Source organism: Budorcas taxicolor, chromosome 7 (assembly GCF_023091745.1).
Source record: "Budorcas taxicolor isolate Tak-1 chromosome 7, Takin1.1, whole genome shotgun sequence".
NCBI lineage: Eukaryota > Metazoa > Chordata > Mammalia > Artiodactyla > Bovidae > Budorcas > Budorcas taxicolor.
In genome coordinates, this window is record NC_068916.1 from 15,307,775 (window position 1) to 15,323,707 (window position 15,933).

General features: G+C 51.7%; 1 protein-coding gene across 5 annotated transcripts in view; it reads left to right on the forward strand.

Annotated features, from left to right (window-relative positions):
- Positions 1 to 15,933, forward strand: part of DNM2 (dynamin 2) — an 88,259-nt gene that overhangs the window by 46,789 nt on the left and 25,537 nt on the right. For 3 of the 5 annotated variants that reach the window (XM_052643765.1, XM_052643761.1, XM_052643763.1), the window contains exons 5-11: positions 1,083 to 1,181; positions 4,374 to 4,534; positions 8,083 to 8,225; positions 10,718 to 10,853; positions 11,882 to 11,949; positions 12,568 to 12,706; positions 15,051 to 15,137. In XM_052643765.1, coding sequence (XP_052499725.1) covers positions 1,083 to 1,181; positions 4,374 to 4,534; positions 8,083 to 8,225; positions 10,718 to 10,853; positions 11,882 to 11,949; positions 12,568 to 12,706; positions 15,051 to 15,137 — 833 coding nt within the window. Of the gene's footprint in view, positions 1 to 1,082; positions 1,182 to 4,373; positions 4,535 to 8,082; positions 8,226 to 10,717; positions 10,854 to 11,881; positions 11,950 to 12,567; positions 12,707 to 13,850; positions 13,990 to 15,050; positions 15,138 to 15,933 lie in introns of all 5 variants that reach the window. The other 2 variants (XM_052643762.1, XM_052643764.1) reach the window with 1 other exon arrangement.

The window sequence follows — 15,933 nt, forward strand, 5'->3', positions numbered from 1 at the left end:
CAGGCAAGAATACTGGAGTGGGTTGCCATGCCCTTCTCCAGGGGATCTTCCCTACCCAGGAATCGAAGCTGGGTCTCCTGCATTGCAGGCGGGTTCTTCACTGTCTGAGTCACTGGGGAAGCCCTATAAACTCACGTGTTAAAAAATGGGATGAAGAAAAGAAGGGATGGCCTTCCTGTTCCCCGTGGTGTGACTGTGTTGCCTGCTGCCACAGGGACACAGGGCGGTCGCCGTCCGTCGCGCAGCCTGCTGCTTCCTTTCTTTTGTTCTGGAACATTTGGGTTTCTGATCTTTGACCTCCCCTCCCCCAGTCACATCCCTCTACCTCGGGCTGCGTCTCCCCTTCCAACCCCGCACCAGCTTTGTGGGTGTTTGCAGTGGTGGTTCCTTTGACCTCCGAAAAGGTGATGCCAGCTCATGATCTCATAGCAGAATGTGGGCAGGTGAGCACACCAGGGCACCTGCTTAATGCCTACTTTAGCACCCCCCGCCGGAGATCTCCCTGGGTTTCCCTCTGTCCCCTGCACGTCTCTCTCTTTCACACACACACACACACGGCCAACACAGAGGGGGCCCTCAGGCACCAGTGGGGGACAGTTGATTGGTAGGGTTCCCTCGATTCAGGGCAGTTTGGGACAGTTTGGGATGAGGAGGAATGCCATAGGATGGTGTCCACAGTGTCATTCTGGCCATTCAGATGAAAGGTAACCCTGGAAACAGTTGTCTCAGGTTGGCGTGTTACGTTGGAACTCTGCATGCCACTCAGAAAGTATAGCATGGAGTTCTATATTTGGTAAGGGGTTCACATTTGGTAAGGTTGCCCCAGATTCTGCAGCAGCAAGACTGGTCGTACCCATGACCGATGATGGCCAGCGTTGGTTGATTGAACACGCGCCCTGTGCCAGGTTTATTGTCTCGACACGCCCCTGAGATTGGTGTGTTACTGCCTTCATTTGACATGAGGGGAACTAGGGTCTAGGCAGGTCACACGGTCTGGAGGTAGGGACCCAGCTGGACTCCGGGTGGCCCAGGTCGCCTGAGCTCCTTCCTCATGGTGCCCTCTGACCTCTGTGCTCTTTCAGGCCTGCGGACCATTGGCGTCATCACCAAACTCGACCTGATGGACGAAGGCACAGATGCCAGGGACGTCCTGGAGAACAAGCTACTCCCCTTGAGGAGAGGTGCGGGGGCAGGGGGTTGACCAGGATGCGTGGGCTTGAGCCACAGGAGAGCTGGGGCGCCTCTGCTTTGGGAAAACGACTTGTTTTGGTTGTTATCTTTCCTGAAACCTCAGCAAATGCTCACAAATGCATACACCATCCCACTTTCCCACTGCCCAGAGGAAACTGCTTCTCAGTCCCATTGTAGACCCTTCTTTTTCTCTGCCCAAGTGAACACACATATATTTTTCTTTTTTTTTTTAAAGGTATTATTTTTTGGCCGTGCTGGGTCTTCACTGCTGCATGTGGGCTTTCTCTAATTGTAGTGACAAGTGGGGGTACTCTTCATTGCAGTGCACAGGCGCAGGGGTGCACAGGCTTCAGTAGTTGTGTGATGTGGGCTTAGCTGCTCCATGGCCTTTGGGGTCTTCCTGGACCAGGGGGTCGAGCCTGAGTCACCTGCATTGGCAGGCGGATTCTTAACCACTGCACCGCCAGGGAAGCCCTAGCTTTTTCTTCTGATGTGTGTACATTCTTTTTTCGTTTATATGGTGAACAACTACTCATTTGGGGAACAAAAAGAAGTGTCCAGGAGAAGAAAACTGAAATCACCCATCACTCAGCTTCTCCCCATAGTTACTATTCTGGCTCTCCTTCCTAAGAGTTCCCGAGGATTTGTAATTTTTCTTTTTTTAGACTTTTTTTCTGGACAGGGACCATTTTTTAAGGCTTTACTGAATTTGTTACAATATTTCTTCTTCCTCTTCTTTTTTTTCCTGTTCTGGAATTTTGGTCGGGAGGCATGTGGAATTCTAGCTCCCTGACCAGGGATCAAACCTACACCCCCTGTGTTGGAAGGCAGAATCTTAACCACTGGACGGTGGGGAAGTCCCTGTACCTTTTAATGTTCAGTACTTGTTGTCAAGCATTTTCTCACGTGGAGAGAAAAATGTGAGACGTTCCCCTAGACCAGCCTCATTGCTCATCACACAAAGCTAATCGTCACTATCCCAAATATCCTCTCCTGTTGTTCTTCCCTTCCTGGGGGATTATGAAGCAAATCCAGGCACCCTGTCATTTGACACATAAACACCTACATTTCTGTTCCAACGACTCCCCCTCCAGCCACTTGATCTGTGCACCTCACTCGGGATCTGGCCAATTACAGTTCCTTGCAAACCAGTAATTAGATCTAGACAGAGGCTGATCAGTCTCGTGTTTAGTGGAGTTTCAGATTTTTTTTTTAATTTTATTTATTTATTCTGTTTTACTTATTTTGGGCTATGCTGGGTCTTCCTTGCTGCACAAGCTTTTCTCTAGTTGAGGCGAGCGGGCCTACTCTCCAGCTGGGATGCTCGGCCTTCTCATTGCTTCTCAGTGGCTTCTCTTGTTACCGAGCACAGGCTGTAGGCGCGCAGGCTTCGGTAGTCATGGCCTAGTGGCCCCGAGGCATGTAGAATCCTCCCCGACCGGGGATCAAACCTGTGTCCCCTGCTTTGCAAGGTGGATTCTTAACCACTAGACCACCAGGGAAGTTCCTGGATCCTTCTTTTTTAAGTTAACAAAAGGAACCACAAAACAAGCCAGACACCATCTCTGCCCCTTGCTCTTTGCCCTTCACAGTAATCTGGGTTCGCACCTTGCTGCTACTGATCCTCCATGTGACCATGTGGGCAAGGGGCCCCTCCTTGGCCTACCTTGCTTCCCTCATCTCTAAGGTGGACTTGATGATAGCTCCAGAGAGGACGAGAAACCGTCAGGTCTGCACAAGACTTGGCAGGATAGTTGGCCAAGGATAGCTTGGAGGATAGCTGTGCCCCTCCTCTCCAAAGAAACATCAGTCCTCACTAAGAGAAGGGGGTACAGATAATGTGTATTTATCACTTCTGACCTTTCACCACCTAGGCCCAGTTCACCTTTCCAATTTTCATTATATGGACAACAATACACACATCTGCTGACTGAGCGCCTCCCACGTGTTGGCCACCAGGCTAAGTTTCCTGCTTCCCATGACACCCGTTCGTGCACCTGTGCAATGGGGTACCTTGGGTCCACACTTGGGGTTCCTGGCTGCTTGAATCCCCCTTCCATCGTCCTCTTCCAACTCCTTTATGTCCAAATATTGTAGATCCTCTTTTCAAAGTAGTTTTCTTATGCTAATGGTTTTTTGTGTTTAAAAAAAATTGCCGAATGGTATCTTAAACTGTCGTTTCGGAAGCTGGCTCCCAACCCCCTCCCGTATAAGCCCCACTTCTCTTACACTTACAATTAACTTGCTTATGTTCTGTTCAGACAGTTTTAAGACAAATACAGTAATTTTGAAAAAATACCCATTCAAGTACTTCCAGTGTTATGTGGAAATCTATGAATCCCTAGCGAGTTCATTTTGGTGGCCACCAGACGTCGTTTCTTTGCCAACCATTGTTGTTGTTCAGTCAGTAAGTTGTGTCCGACACTTTGTGACCCCATGGACCGTAGCATACCAGGCTCCCCTGTTCTCCACTGTTTCCCAGAGCTTGCTCAGATCACATCCATCGAGTCGGTGATGCCATCCAGCCATCTCATCCTCTGTCACCCCATTCTCCTGCCCTCAGTCTTTCCCAGCATCAGGGTCTTTTCCAGTGAGTCGGCTCCTCACATCAGGTGGCCAGAGTATTGGATCTTGAGCTTGAGCTTCAGCATTAGTCCTTCAAATGGATATTCAGAGTTGATTTCCTTTAGGATGGACTGTTTGATCTCCTTGTGGATCTTAGTTCCCTGACCAGGGGTCGAACCTGTGCCCTCTACATCGGAAACTCAGGGTCTTAATCACTGGACTGTCAGGAAGGTCCCCAGATATAATAGCTTTAGAACAGGTATTAATATCTGGCACGATTAGCTTTTCCCATTGGCCTTCTTTTTCACATACTGTTTTCTGTCTTTAAAGCTCAGATTGTGGATTTCATCTCCTCCCGAGCTGTTCTTTCTCCAGTCCCTCTCACCAGGCTGAATGAAATCTCTCCTTCCTCTGAACACTTTTGTTGCTCTGTGTTTGGATTCTCACTGTTGCCTCTGAGTAACTCATGAGGCTTGTCACCTCATCTGGGAGTGCCTTGGAGGGCAGGATCCATGTCTACACCTGCATATTGCCCAGCCCCATGGCTGGCCTGTAGTGGGCGTCTGGGTTCCTAGGCTTGCCTGGCACTGCTGTGACCTGACCCTCTCTCTCCACAGGCTACATTGGAGTGGTCAACCGCAGCCAGAAGGATATTGAGGGCAAGAAGGACATCCGCACAGCACTGGCGGCTGAGAGGAAGTTTTTCCTTTCCCACCCAGCCTACCGGCACATAGCTGACCGCATGGGCACCCCGCACCTGCAGAAGACTCTGAATCAGGTACGGTGAGGATTTTGTGCAGTTGCTCAGGCTGTGCACTGCAAAGCAGCTGCATTCTACAGTGGAGCTGCCGCTAGGCTAGAGCGGCACTCATTTTAGCAAAGCTGAGTTCAGTGAACGTTTGCATCAGTGCCTGGAGAAGAGTCAGTGCTGGTATTATTACTACCATCACTACTATTGTTACCATTATTTTTTAAGTTTTTTATTGAAGTATAGTTGATTTACAATGTGTTGATTTCTTCTGTACAGCAAAGCAACTCAGTTATACATACATATATTCTTTTTTTTTCTTAAGTAGCTTATTGATTTATTTTTGGCCGCACTGGGTCCCTGTTGCTATGTGGACTTTGTCTTACGGTGCTGAGCAGAGGTCTGCTGTCTGGTTGTAGTGCACGGGCTTCTCATTGCAGTGGGTTCTCTTGTTGCGGACCACGGGTTCTAGGGCATTGAGCCCGTAGTTGTGGCTCACAGGCTCAGTTGCTCTGCGACATGTGGTATCTTCCCAGACCGGGGATTGAACCTCTGTCTCCTGCATTGGCAGGTGAATTCAAAAGGATACAGTGAAGCAGCATGTGCCTCCTGCCTCTCACCCATCGCTGTAAACACTGCCTGAGTTTCTCTCTGTCCATGAATGCAGAAAGGACTTCTGAGAAGCACATTTCCCCCTTTATCCATAGTCATGGATGCCCCGCATTTCCTTTTCTTTTTTTAAACTCTACAGTATCTCCTGGAGCTCTGTCCCTATAGACGCCTTCTTCACTCTTTCTCATGGCCCTGTAGAAGCCCCTGGACACATGGGCCCTCATCTGTTTCAGTTCAGTTCAGTCGCTCAGTCGTGTCCGACTCTTTGCGACCCCATGAATCGCGGTATGCCAGGCCTCCCTATCCATCACCAACTCCCGGAGTTCACTCAGACTCACGTCCATTGAGTCGGTGATGCCATCCAGCCATCTCATCCTCTGTCGTCCCCTTCTCCTCCTGCCCCCAATCCCTCCCAGCATCAGAGTCTTTTCCAATGAGTCAACTCTCTGCATGAGGTGGCCAAAATACTGGAGTTTCAGCTTTAGCATCAATCCTTCCAAAGAACACCCAGGACTGATCTCCTTTAGAATAGACTGGTTGGATCTCCTTGAGTCCAAGGAACTCTCAAGAGTCTTCTCCAACACCACAGTTCAAAAGCATCAATTCTTCGGCGCTCAGCTTTTTTCACAGTCCAACTCTCCAGGCTCTTTTTGGAGAGCCACGTGGCTGGTTTCTGAGGCTTCCAGTCAATAAAGGGCTAATGTTTACACTTGATCTTAGCCAAAAGGTGAGAAGGTGTTGGGCTGCTGTTTAATAGCATTGTTTTGCATGTGTGCCAGGTTCTCCGAGAGTAAAATCCGCAAGGTGGGGTTTTGTAGCTGCGGTGTAGCAGGCACTGTGGTCCTCTGTGGCCTTGGGGTTATGAGTTATCCCTCCTCGGTGCTATACGGTAGCACCTTGGGCCGCAGGGTTACAATTTAAAAGTTCTTCCTGCCTGCAGTGGGACACAGTGCCAGTTGGGGAGCTAGGCCCTATCCTGGGGAAAAGGCATATTTCTTTTTTTAATTTTTTGGCCATGCCACATGGCCTGTGGGATCTTAGTTACCTGACCAAGGATCGAACCTGTGCCCTTGCAGTGGAAGCACAGAATCTTAACCTCTGGACCACCAGGAAAGTGCCAGGGGAAGGCATATTTTTGATTGGGGGCACTGACTCAGGACAAATCCCCAGATAAAGGCTAGGAACACTTCAAGTGTTAGGAAGCGATATGGGCTGGCAGAGGGTGGAAAGGCAGAGCATACCTCTCAGGAGAACGAACAGGGAAGTGAGTGTCCGGTGGGAGGGGCCCTGCAGGAAAGGAAGCGGGGGTCTGCTTGGGCAGAGGGGCAGGGGGAGGGGAAGGGAAGTAAAACTGCCCGCAGGTGCCTGGGGCTTCCTCTGAGAGCCCAGCTGGCCTCCTGGGAGCCTGGGCCCACATCCTGGTGCTTCCCAGAACGGGGTCCCCCTGCCCCTCTATCGCCCCATGAGCTAAACAGGGTCATGCCCCAGAAAGGCGACAGGGACCAGAGTGGACTGCCGCCCTCAGGGACCTGCAGCTCCCCAGGAAGGGCCCCCCGGTCACAGAGGGTTTCGGGGTGACCGTCAGATTCATGCCACGGTGCGTGAGTCTCCTTCACACCTTTTTCCTCCCTCGATAGATAGTTTGTCATTTCTTTGTCTTGTAGGACAGAATGCACCACACAGCGGTGCATTTCCATTTGGGTGGTTTGAGTTGATTTTATTTTTTTCATTCCTTCTCTCTTTCTCTTTTGAAAGAGTATTTTTAAAACGACAGTCCGGATACAGTGAATGTTCCATTTCCTCCCATGCTGCGACAGGCCGCCCGACTACCACCCCCAGGCGGCCCGTGTCGCCACTTCCTGGGCTTCTTTCTCAAGACTATAAACCCTGGAGGGGCCGATGCGCCTGGACTGCCGGCCTCCCTCCTGCCTGCTCATCCCGCGTGCCCCGCCTCCTCTCTTTTCCTGTTCTATGCTTTCCATCTTCCTTGTTGCCACCCGAACAGTTAACATATTTACCCACTGCTCTGTATCTGACTTGTTTCTGTTTTGGCCATGCCATGTGGCATGCCGGATTTTGGTTCCCTGATCAGGGATGGACCCCATGCCCATTGCAGTGGAAGCGAGGAGTTCTAGCCACTGGACCGTCAGAGAAGTCTCTATCTAGGGTTTTCGTGAACAGCTCATCTCAAGGCTCACTACCTAATCTTCTCTGCGCCGCTGCCTCCTTTTAAAGTTTGTGAATAACGAACGAGTCCCCATGGTTAAAACCAAACAGTAGGGGGTGGTCTGCGGGAAGGGTCCTCCTGACCCTCATGAACCATCCTGCACTCTGTGCAGATGAAGATGTGGTCTCAATTCTCCCCATCTTCTCAGAAGGGATCACATCCTACATGTGTCCTGTGCCTTTTCCGGTGAACTGTTTCTGTCATGGTTTGTGAGGCCCATTCCTATGGTCTGTCCATACACCATGGCCTGTCTGTCAGTCCTCCCGTGCCTGGGTCCTGCAGTGGCTTTGTAGCCTTTACAACTTTATTCATTTATTATTTGGCTGCATCAGGTCTTCATTGTGGCACCCAGGCTTTGTTGCCCCACGACCTGTGGAATCTTAGTTCCCTGACCAGGGATCAAACCCCTGACCCCTGCAGTGGAAGGTAGATTTTTAACCACCGGACCACCACCAGGGAAGTCCCTCCTAGACTTTGTTTTGTTCTCCAGTGAGCGACACTGGCTGTTCATGGCCAGCACTTGGGTCCTGCTCTCTTGATCCATGGTGTACGCGGCCCAGTTGATCCGCCTTCTCCCAGGTCCCCGTGGGCTGTCTGCAGCCTTGCGCTGCTGTGGACCAGGCTGTGTCACCTTTCCCTGCTGCTCGGGGTTTCCACTGGTCCCTTGAGGCTGGGGATGGAGCAGATCTGCCCCTTCTCAGCATCCTGCCTATGCTGACCTCTGACCTCTCTCCCACAGCAACTGACCAACCACATCCGGGAATCACTGCCGGCCCTGCGCAGCAAGCTGCAGAGCCAGCTGCTGTCCCTGGAGAAGGAGGTGGAGGAGTACAAGAACTTCCGGCCTGATGACCCCACACGCAAGACCAAAGCTCTGCTGCAGTACGTGCCCCTCCCTCAGCCTGGCACCCCCCCAGGAGGCTCGAGGGCCTGCTCCCAGCCACAGGCTCCCCACCCATCCATCTGTTCAGCAAACCCTTCACCGGAGCCTCCTGTGTGCTGGGCCCTGTCCTGTGCACCAGGGTTGCTCCAGTGTGTGGGGCAGACACCCCATGTGCTCAGAAAGGGGAGAGGAGAGGGATGAGACAAGATAAGTAAATAAGAACATGTGAATAATCTGTGAAATGGCAAAATGTCAAGGTGGGGAAGGGGCTGGAGAGTGCCAGGGTAGGCTTGGGGTGCTGTTTAAAATCAAGTGGTCAGTGAAGAGTCAGGCAGAGATTGAAGAGGTGAGGAAGCGTCTGTGCAGTCCTGGGGGTGGGGGCCTGGCCAGTGCAAAGGCCCTGCCTGAGGCAGGATTGCATCTAGCGTCTTGGAGAAGGCCCACGTGGGTGGAGCGGAGTGAGTGAGGGGAGAGTAGGAAGGAATGAGGCCCAGGAGGGGACAGGGTAGGGCCTGCAGGGCCTCGTAGACCACGGGTCTTAGTTTTTGCTCTGAGTAAGGTGGGAGCCATGGAGTGTTCTGAGCCCTGGTAGGACCTGGCCTGACTCAGGTGTTCACGGGCGCCCCCTGGAGGCTTCAGGACGAACAGACATGGGGGAGGGCGCTGTGCCTTGTGCCAGCTACTCCAGCTTCAGTTCAGTTCAGTTCAGTTGTTCAGTTGTGTCTGACTCTTTGCAACCCCATGGACTGCAGCACGCCAGGCCTCTCTGTCCATCACCAACTCCCGTAGTTTACTCAAACTCATGTCCGTTGAGTTGGTGATGCCATCCAACCATCTCCTCCTCTGTCATCCCCTTCTTCTCCCGCCTTCAATCTTTCCCAGCGTCAGGGTCTTTTCAAATGAGTCAGCTCTTCGCATCAGGTGGCCAAAGTATTGGAGTTTCAGCTTCAACATCAGGCCTTCCAATGAACACTCAGGACTGATCTCCTTTAGGATGGACTGGTTGGCTCTCCTTGCAGTCCAAGGCACTCTCAAGAGACTTCTCCATCATCACAGTTCCAAGAGCATCAATTCTTCGGCACTCAGCTTTCTTTATAGTCCAACTCTCACATCCATACATGACCACTGGAAAAACCATAGCCTTGACTAGATGGACCTCTGTTGGCAAAGTAATGTCTCTGCTTTTTAATATGCTGTCTAGGCTGCTCATAACTTTTCTTCCAAAGAGTAAGCATCTTTTAATTTCATGGCTGCAGTCACCATCTGCAGTGATTTTGGAGCCCCCCAAAATAAAGTCACCCACTGTTTTCACTGTTTCCCCATCTATTTGCCATGAAGTGATGGGATGGGATGACATGATCTTCGTTTTCTGGATGTTGAGCTTTAAGCCAACTTTTTCACTGTCCACTTTCACTTTCATCAAGATGCTCTTTAGTTCTTCACATTCTGCCATAAGGGTGGTGCCATCTGCATATCTGAGGTTATTGATATTTCTCCTGGCAATCTTGATTCCAGCTTGTATTTCATCCAGCCCATCATTTCCCATGATGTATTCTGCACATAAGTTAAATAAGCAGGGTGACAATATACAGCCTTAACGTATTCCTAGGACAGTGCAGAGGACTGGGGGAAAACAGTTAGAAATGCTAAAGACAACCATAACACTAATAAATATCTTAGTTCTTTACCACTCACTTCATCACAGCCCTAATCAACAATACTCTAGAGACACTTTTTAAGGGCTGGGCTGCATTCTAAGGGGCCAAGCGTGGTTTTACCACATTTCATGAATTACGTGTGCACTAAAAAGTCTTCACTTCTCTGAAAGCAAATTTCAGGTGGATTACTATTCATTGGCAGCATGTTTCTTTTTTTGTGGGGTGTCTAGGCTAATAGTGCATTTTGAGATTGATGCCTTTTCTGAGTTGATGAAATCTTGAAACTCCTTAAATATCCTTACAGTGACCCTACATGGAGATACTGTTAGAATCAGCCCACTTTGGAGATGGAGATACTGAGGCTTAGAGGGCAAACCCACCTGTCCAAGGCCTCATAGCCCATCAGTGGTGGAGTCTGCGACTCCAGACTGGGAGGTGGTAGGAACTAGAGGAAGCCACCCAAACGGTGTGGAGGTGCTCCGTTTATATATCACAGTTCTACTGGATTAGGCCAAACCTCAGGGCAGAGGTTGCTGAGCTGTGATGCCCTCCTCCCCCACACCTCACTCTTTTGCAAAAGGGAGTGATAACTGCCCCTCGCGTCCCCAGTTCAATGAATGAATGATCATAGTAGGCCTATGGAGGGGGCCTGGCATGTAGCCAGTGCTTGCCCTCGACAGAGCCTGGACTTTGTCTGTTTTTTTGACCCACACATACATTTTGTTCCCAAAAGAATAAAAGGAGGAAAGTAAGCCATGGCTTGACTTGGGACATAGTCCCAGAGCCGTGTCAGTGCCTCTGCTTTGACGTTCAGCTTTTCTCTTTCCGCACAGGATGGTCCAGCAGTTTGGGGTGGACTTTGAGAAGAGGATTGAGGGCTCTGGAGACCAGGTGGACACACTGGAGCTCTCCGGGGGCGCCCGGATCAATCGCATCTTCCACGAGCGATTTCCCTTCGAGCTGGTGAAGGTAGCGCTGCGCAGGCCGGGCCCTCTGCTCAACCTTGACCCACTTGCTCAGTTGACCTTGAACCTGGCTTCTTCCCAGGCCACAGGGTCTTGAGCTCCCACCTGTAGACCCCACGGGCCTCCTTCTGTGAGCTTAGTGATTTCCAGCAGAGTCGTATGAAAAGCTCCAACATTTTCCTCTGAATACATGCTCTTTGCAAAATACATAGAACATACAGGTAAATTCACCTGGTAAATGTCCCCGTTGAAAGGGAAAAAGACTATGGAGCCAGCCTGGGCACCAGAACTTAACAGTTGTTATAAATAACGTCCTTCATATGAAATCATACACACCCACTGAGATGGGTGTCTTTGCAGAGACAGATATGCAAGGATATTCACAAAATGTCAGCTCTCGGTGCTGGAATTAAGAGATTTTTCTTTTTGTTTTTATTGCTGGAAGTTGTACAGGTTTTACAGTGAGCACATACCATCTTTGTAAAAACCAGTCACATTCTTTTCAGAAGAACAAAAGCTGAAAGGAGAAAAGAACAAATTATGCTTCTTTATATGCTTTTTTCACATAATTGCCATCATTCCAAATTAGTGTATACATTTCATGCACCGTCAATGGCAAAACACTATCTTCTTTTTTAACTAGCCTCCCACTGGGGGGCATTGCACGTTTTCTTAGCACTTACAGATTGTTTTGGGAACGTAGCTAATTCTTGATTCATTGTTCAAGATAAATTCCCAGAGCACTTAAAACTACTTGGTGGTAGTAGAAGTATGTTTTTAAACGTTTTTAATTTGTCCAGCCACATAGCCCAGAAGAGTGTGTATATACGTCAAGTTTTCTTCCAACAGAGCGTTAGTTTCAGAGCATCGTTGCTGAAACTGTGTTTTAACGTTTTTAAACATTTTTGACCAATCAAATATCTACCATGTGACTACAGATGGTACACAGGAGGTGACATTCCCCAGATACAGACCTGAACTGGGGGGTCCCCCAGGAACCTCCTTGCATGTGTTTGGTTTGTCTTTTCTCAGATGGAGTTCGATGAGAAAGACTTACGACGGGAGATCAGCTACGCCATTAAAAATATCCACGGAGTCAGGCAAGTTCCACGGGGAGAGGCGCCATGTTCCCTCCATCTCCATGGTGCCACCCTAGAGCCAGTCAGTCCCCCTGAACCTCTGGGTACCCCATATATGAGGACTGAAGCGGGGCAGGTACAGTAGCTGTAAGTCTCTCCCTCTGGGTCTCCAAGGGTACTCAAGGTGGATGTGCTAAGTTCTGTTTATCTTTTGAAGGCCCCGGGGCTGTCTGCTGCCCAGTGTTCAGCATTGGTTCAAGGGCCCAGTCACCAGCCAAGGCAGAAAGCTCAGTGCACATTTGCCTGGGGGCGGGGGCCGGTGTGGACGGAGTCAGAGCTGTGGCACTGGGTCACAGGAGCCCGGCCTTTCTTTGTCCCTGTCACGGGGCCCTGTGATCCTCCTGGGTCCCCACCACTTTGCAGCAAAAGTCACAGGTCCCTCGGTCCAGTCCTGCATGTCCATAGGGTCCTCAGATCGCTCTGGGTGGGGGGTTCCAGGTAGCGGACGCAGGCATCCGACCCCCTGACCTGCGATGACCTTGGCTGTCCCGGGAGCCTGGCCCGTGCCTGTGACATTGCTGACCATGCTTTGTTTCTCTCCGACTTATCTCCCCTGCCCCCGGGTTTGGATGCTTTTAGGACCGGGCTCTTCACCCCGGACTTGGCATTCGAGGCCATTGTGAAAAAGCAGGTCGTCAAGCTGAAAGAGCCCTGTCTGAAATGTGTCGACCTGGTTATCCAGGAGCTAATCAGTACAGTTAGGCAGTGTACCAGTAAGGTATTGGACCCTTGGCAGGGTGACTCCTGGCCTTGTGGAAACGGGGCTATGGGTGCTTGGTATCAGGCTCCCAGTGCTGCTCAGCCTTCACCCCGCTGGTCTCCCCCACCCCCCACCCCCTTACCAGATTGCCTCAGTTTCCAAGAATGTGGCCTCTTCCCAGAGGCTGGGGCGGGAGTGTTTTGGCCTGGGTGCAGCCCGGGGGGGCCAGGCCTCCAGTCTCCACAGACTGGTGGGCAGGGCTCCCTGGGACCCTGATACCAAGCTTAGCATGTGTCTGATGGGGGTTCTGTTGGGCTGTCGCTTTGCTGTCTTCTGGGGAGCAGAGAGGGACCTTGAATCACCTGCTGGAGGCCAGGCTCCAGAACTTCCCTGCCCCTCACTCCTTCTTGACAAGTGCCTGGTGCCCTCAGGCTTTCCTGGAGCCAGCCGAGAAAGGCCCGAACACCACCCACATAACGAGTGCCCAGGCTTGGGCTTGGTCCCTGATGGCTTCTACCAGCTTGCCCACCTCTCCCCAGGAGCGGGGCTGTTCCCCTTGGCCTCCAGTCCTCAGATCCCCTAAGTCACCTGCACTTGTGTGCTGGTCTTCACGGGCCGCTGCCCCCACTTGAACAGGATACGTCGGCGCCCCCACCGGCCTGGTTCCCCAGGCCACATGCTTTGGCCAAACAGCTGAAGCGCTTCCTGGTGGGTGGCTTGTGCTTGCACGTCCACCACGGCCGAGGAGCTCTGGGTCGGCCTTCCATGGCAGGAGTTTCTGCTTGATCCTTCTGTTCTCAGTCTGGAAAAGCCCACATTTGCTTCCTAAGCTTCTTCGATTGAAACAGGGAGGGGAAAGAAACCCCAGTGGTTTGGAGATGTTCACACATACAAAAATTCAAGGCCTCCGCACCCTCTTAGCTGTTCGGATGTTGGCTCTGACCCGTAGCACTTTTATATAATCAAACCCTGCCCACCCCAAGGACCCAGGACGCCTCCTGATCCGAAGCAGCTTCTGGGGCAAATGCGGGCACAGGCTCCTCCGTGCATGTCACTAACCAGCTGACTCTTGTTTCTTCTCTCTCTGTCTCCCGTCCTGCGTGTATGGCCTGCACTGCCCCCGGGTGTCTTTCTACCTCGTCCCGCCCTCCGCATGACCCAGGACGGGGCTCTTCACCCCCGACATGGCCTTTGAAGCCATTGTGAAAAAACAGATTGTAAAACTCAAAGAGCCGAGTTTGAAGTGTGTTGACCTCGTGGTCTCAGAACTGGCCACGGTCATTAAAAAGTGTGCCGAGAAGGTAACAGAAGGTTTCGTTTTTCTCACCTACGCATCTGTTCCCATCTTCTCCTTCCCATCATTGAGCATTCACCCAAGCAGCTAGGAAACTCTGCCTTGGCAGGAACCCTCTTCCAAGGCCCAGCGGCCGCTTGGCGACATCTCAGCTTTGCCTCGGCTGACCCACGGGGGTGGTCCAAGCACACGCAGGGTCCACCTTTGCAATTTGGGCCTCTGCGGGGCTGGAAGGCCTTCGATGTTGCCAGATGCGCTTACTCACCCGCAGCAGGGATCAGTATCCGTGCCCAACACTGGACTGCTTTGAGAAAGGGGGTTTTCAAACCAACACTGAGGCAATAAAATACTTTGCCGGTGTGCTGATCTGCATATTCTTTTATCACCAGCATTTAAGAAATTTTCAGAATTCCTTGGTGGAGCGGTGGTTAGGACTGTGATTCTGCTGCAGGGGACTCGTGTTTGATTCCTGATTGGGAAACTAAAATCCCAAAAGCTATGTGGTGTGACCAAAAAAAAAATTTTTTTTCCCCCCAACTCATGGACTTTGCACAAACTGTGAAAGGTGGGCTTCTGTGCATTGGTTTGGTTGCCACTGCAAAGGCCAGGGCAGTGGGGGTATCGGAGGACTGGCTTCCTAAGGCAAGATGCTTGGGCATGGTTTTCTGCCAAGGGAGTGCCTCTGAGGTAGATGGCCCAGATGCTGCCCCTCGCCCTGGTGACCCAGGGGCTTTGATTCCGCTATGTCCTCGCTCTCACCCAGCACTCCGAGGCAGGTGGATGGCTGTCACTCGCTTTCTCTGCCACTTGCCACCTCAGAATCGCATTCTCTGAAAAGCGTCTCTGCATGTGCGTGGGCACCCACTCAGGCTCTCTGGCCCACCGTTGCCCGACTGCCCCTTCTTGTCTCATAGCTGTGGCAGCTCTGAGATAGGAGCAGGGTGGGGTCTTGGTGGGTCTGACCCATGTCAGCCCCCCAGCCATGCTCTCCATTTGGCTCACATTATATGCCCCCTCCCTGCTGTCCTGCGAGGACCCCGCCAACGTCACCACTCTGCTTTTCCCCAGCTCAGCTCCTACCCGCGATTGCGAGAGGAAACAGAACGCATCGTCACCACTTACATCCGGGAACGGGAGGGGAGGACCAAGGACCAGGTACTGGCTCTTGTTTGATATATTTGTAACTTGTGTGCAGCAGATCTTGGTTGTGCAGTTACCTGAGTTTTGACAAATACGTACAGCAAGGTGGTCTGCCCTGGTGACTCAGTGGTCTCTCAGTGGGTCTGTCCAGGAGACATGGGTTTGATCCCTGGGTCAGGAAGATCCCCTGGAGAAGGAAATGGCAACCCACTAGAGTATTCTTGTCTGAGAAATCCCATGGGCAGAGGAGCCTGCTGGACTACAGTCCATGGGATCGCACAGAGTCAGACAGACACAGCTGATCAGCTAAACAGCAACATACAGCAAGGTCACCCCCACTTCCCTCCACATGCAGAATGGTTCTGCCGCCGCCCCTGAATTCCCGTCATTGAGCCCCGGGGTCGGTGCCTCCCCATGCCACAGGCCCTGGCGACCACCCGGCTGCTGCTCCTCTGCTTGCCTTTTCCAGGATGCCATGTGAACAGACTCCTGCAGTCGTAGCTTCTTGATTCTGTCTCCCCTCACTTGGCACCATGCTCTCGAGATTCAGCCCTGATGTTTGCAGTGTTGCCAGAGTGTCTCCTTGGACAGCCGAGTGGTGTTTCGTGGCAGGGGTGGACCACAGCCTGCTTGTCAGCGTTCACCCAGCGGAACACCTTTGGGTGCTTTATCTGTTTTCACATTGTCTTGAGAAGGCCATGCAGGCACGTGTGAAGGTAGAGTAGGCCACCCCACACAGCCACAGTCCACGCCTCACCTGCCACCTGCTTGGCCTGGGGCTGCCAGTCTGCCTCCATGTGGCCCAACGTCT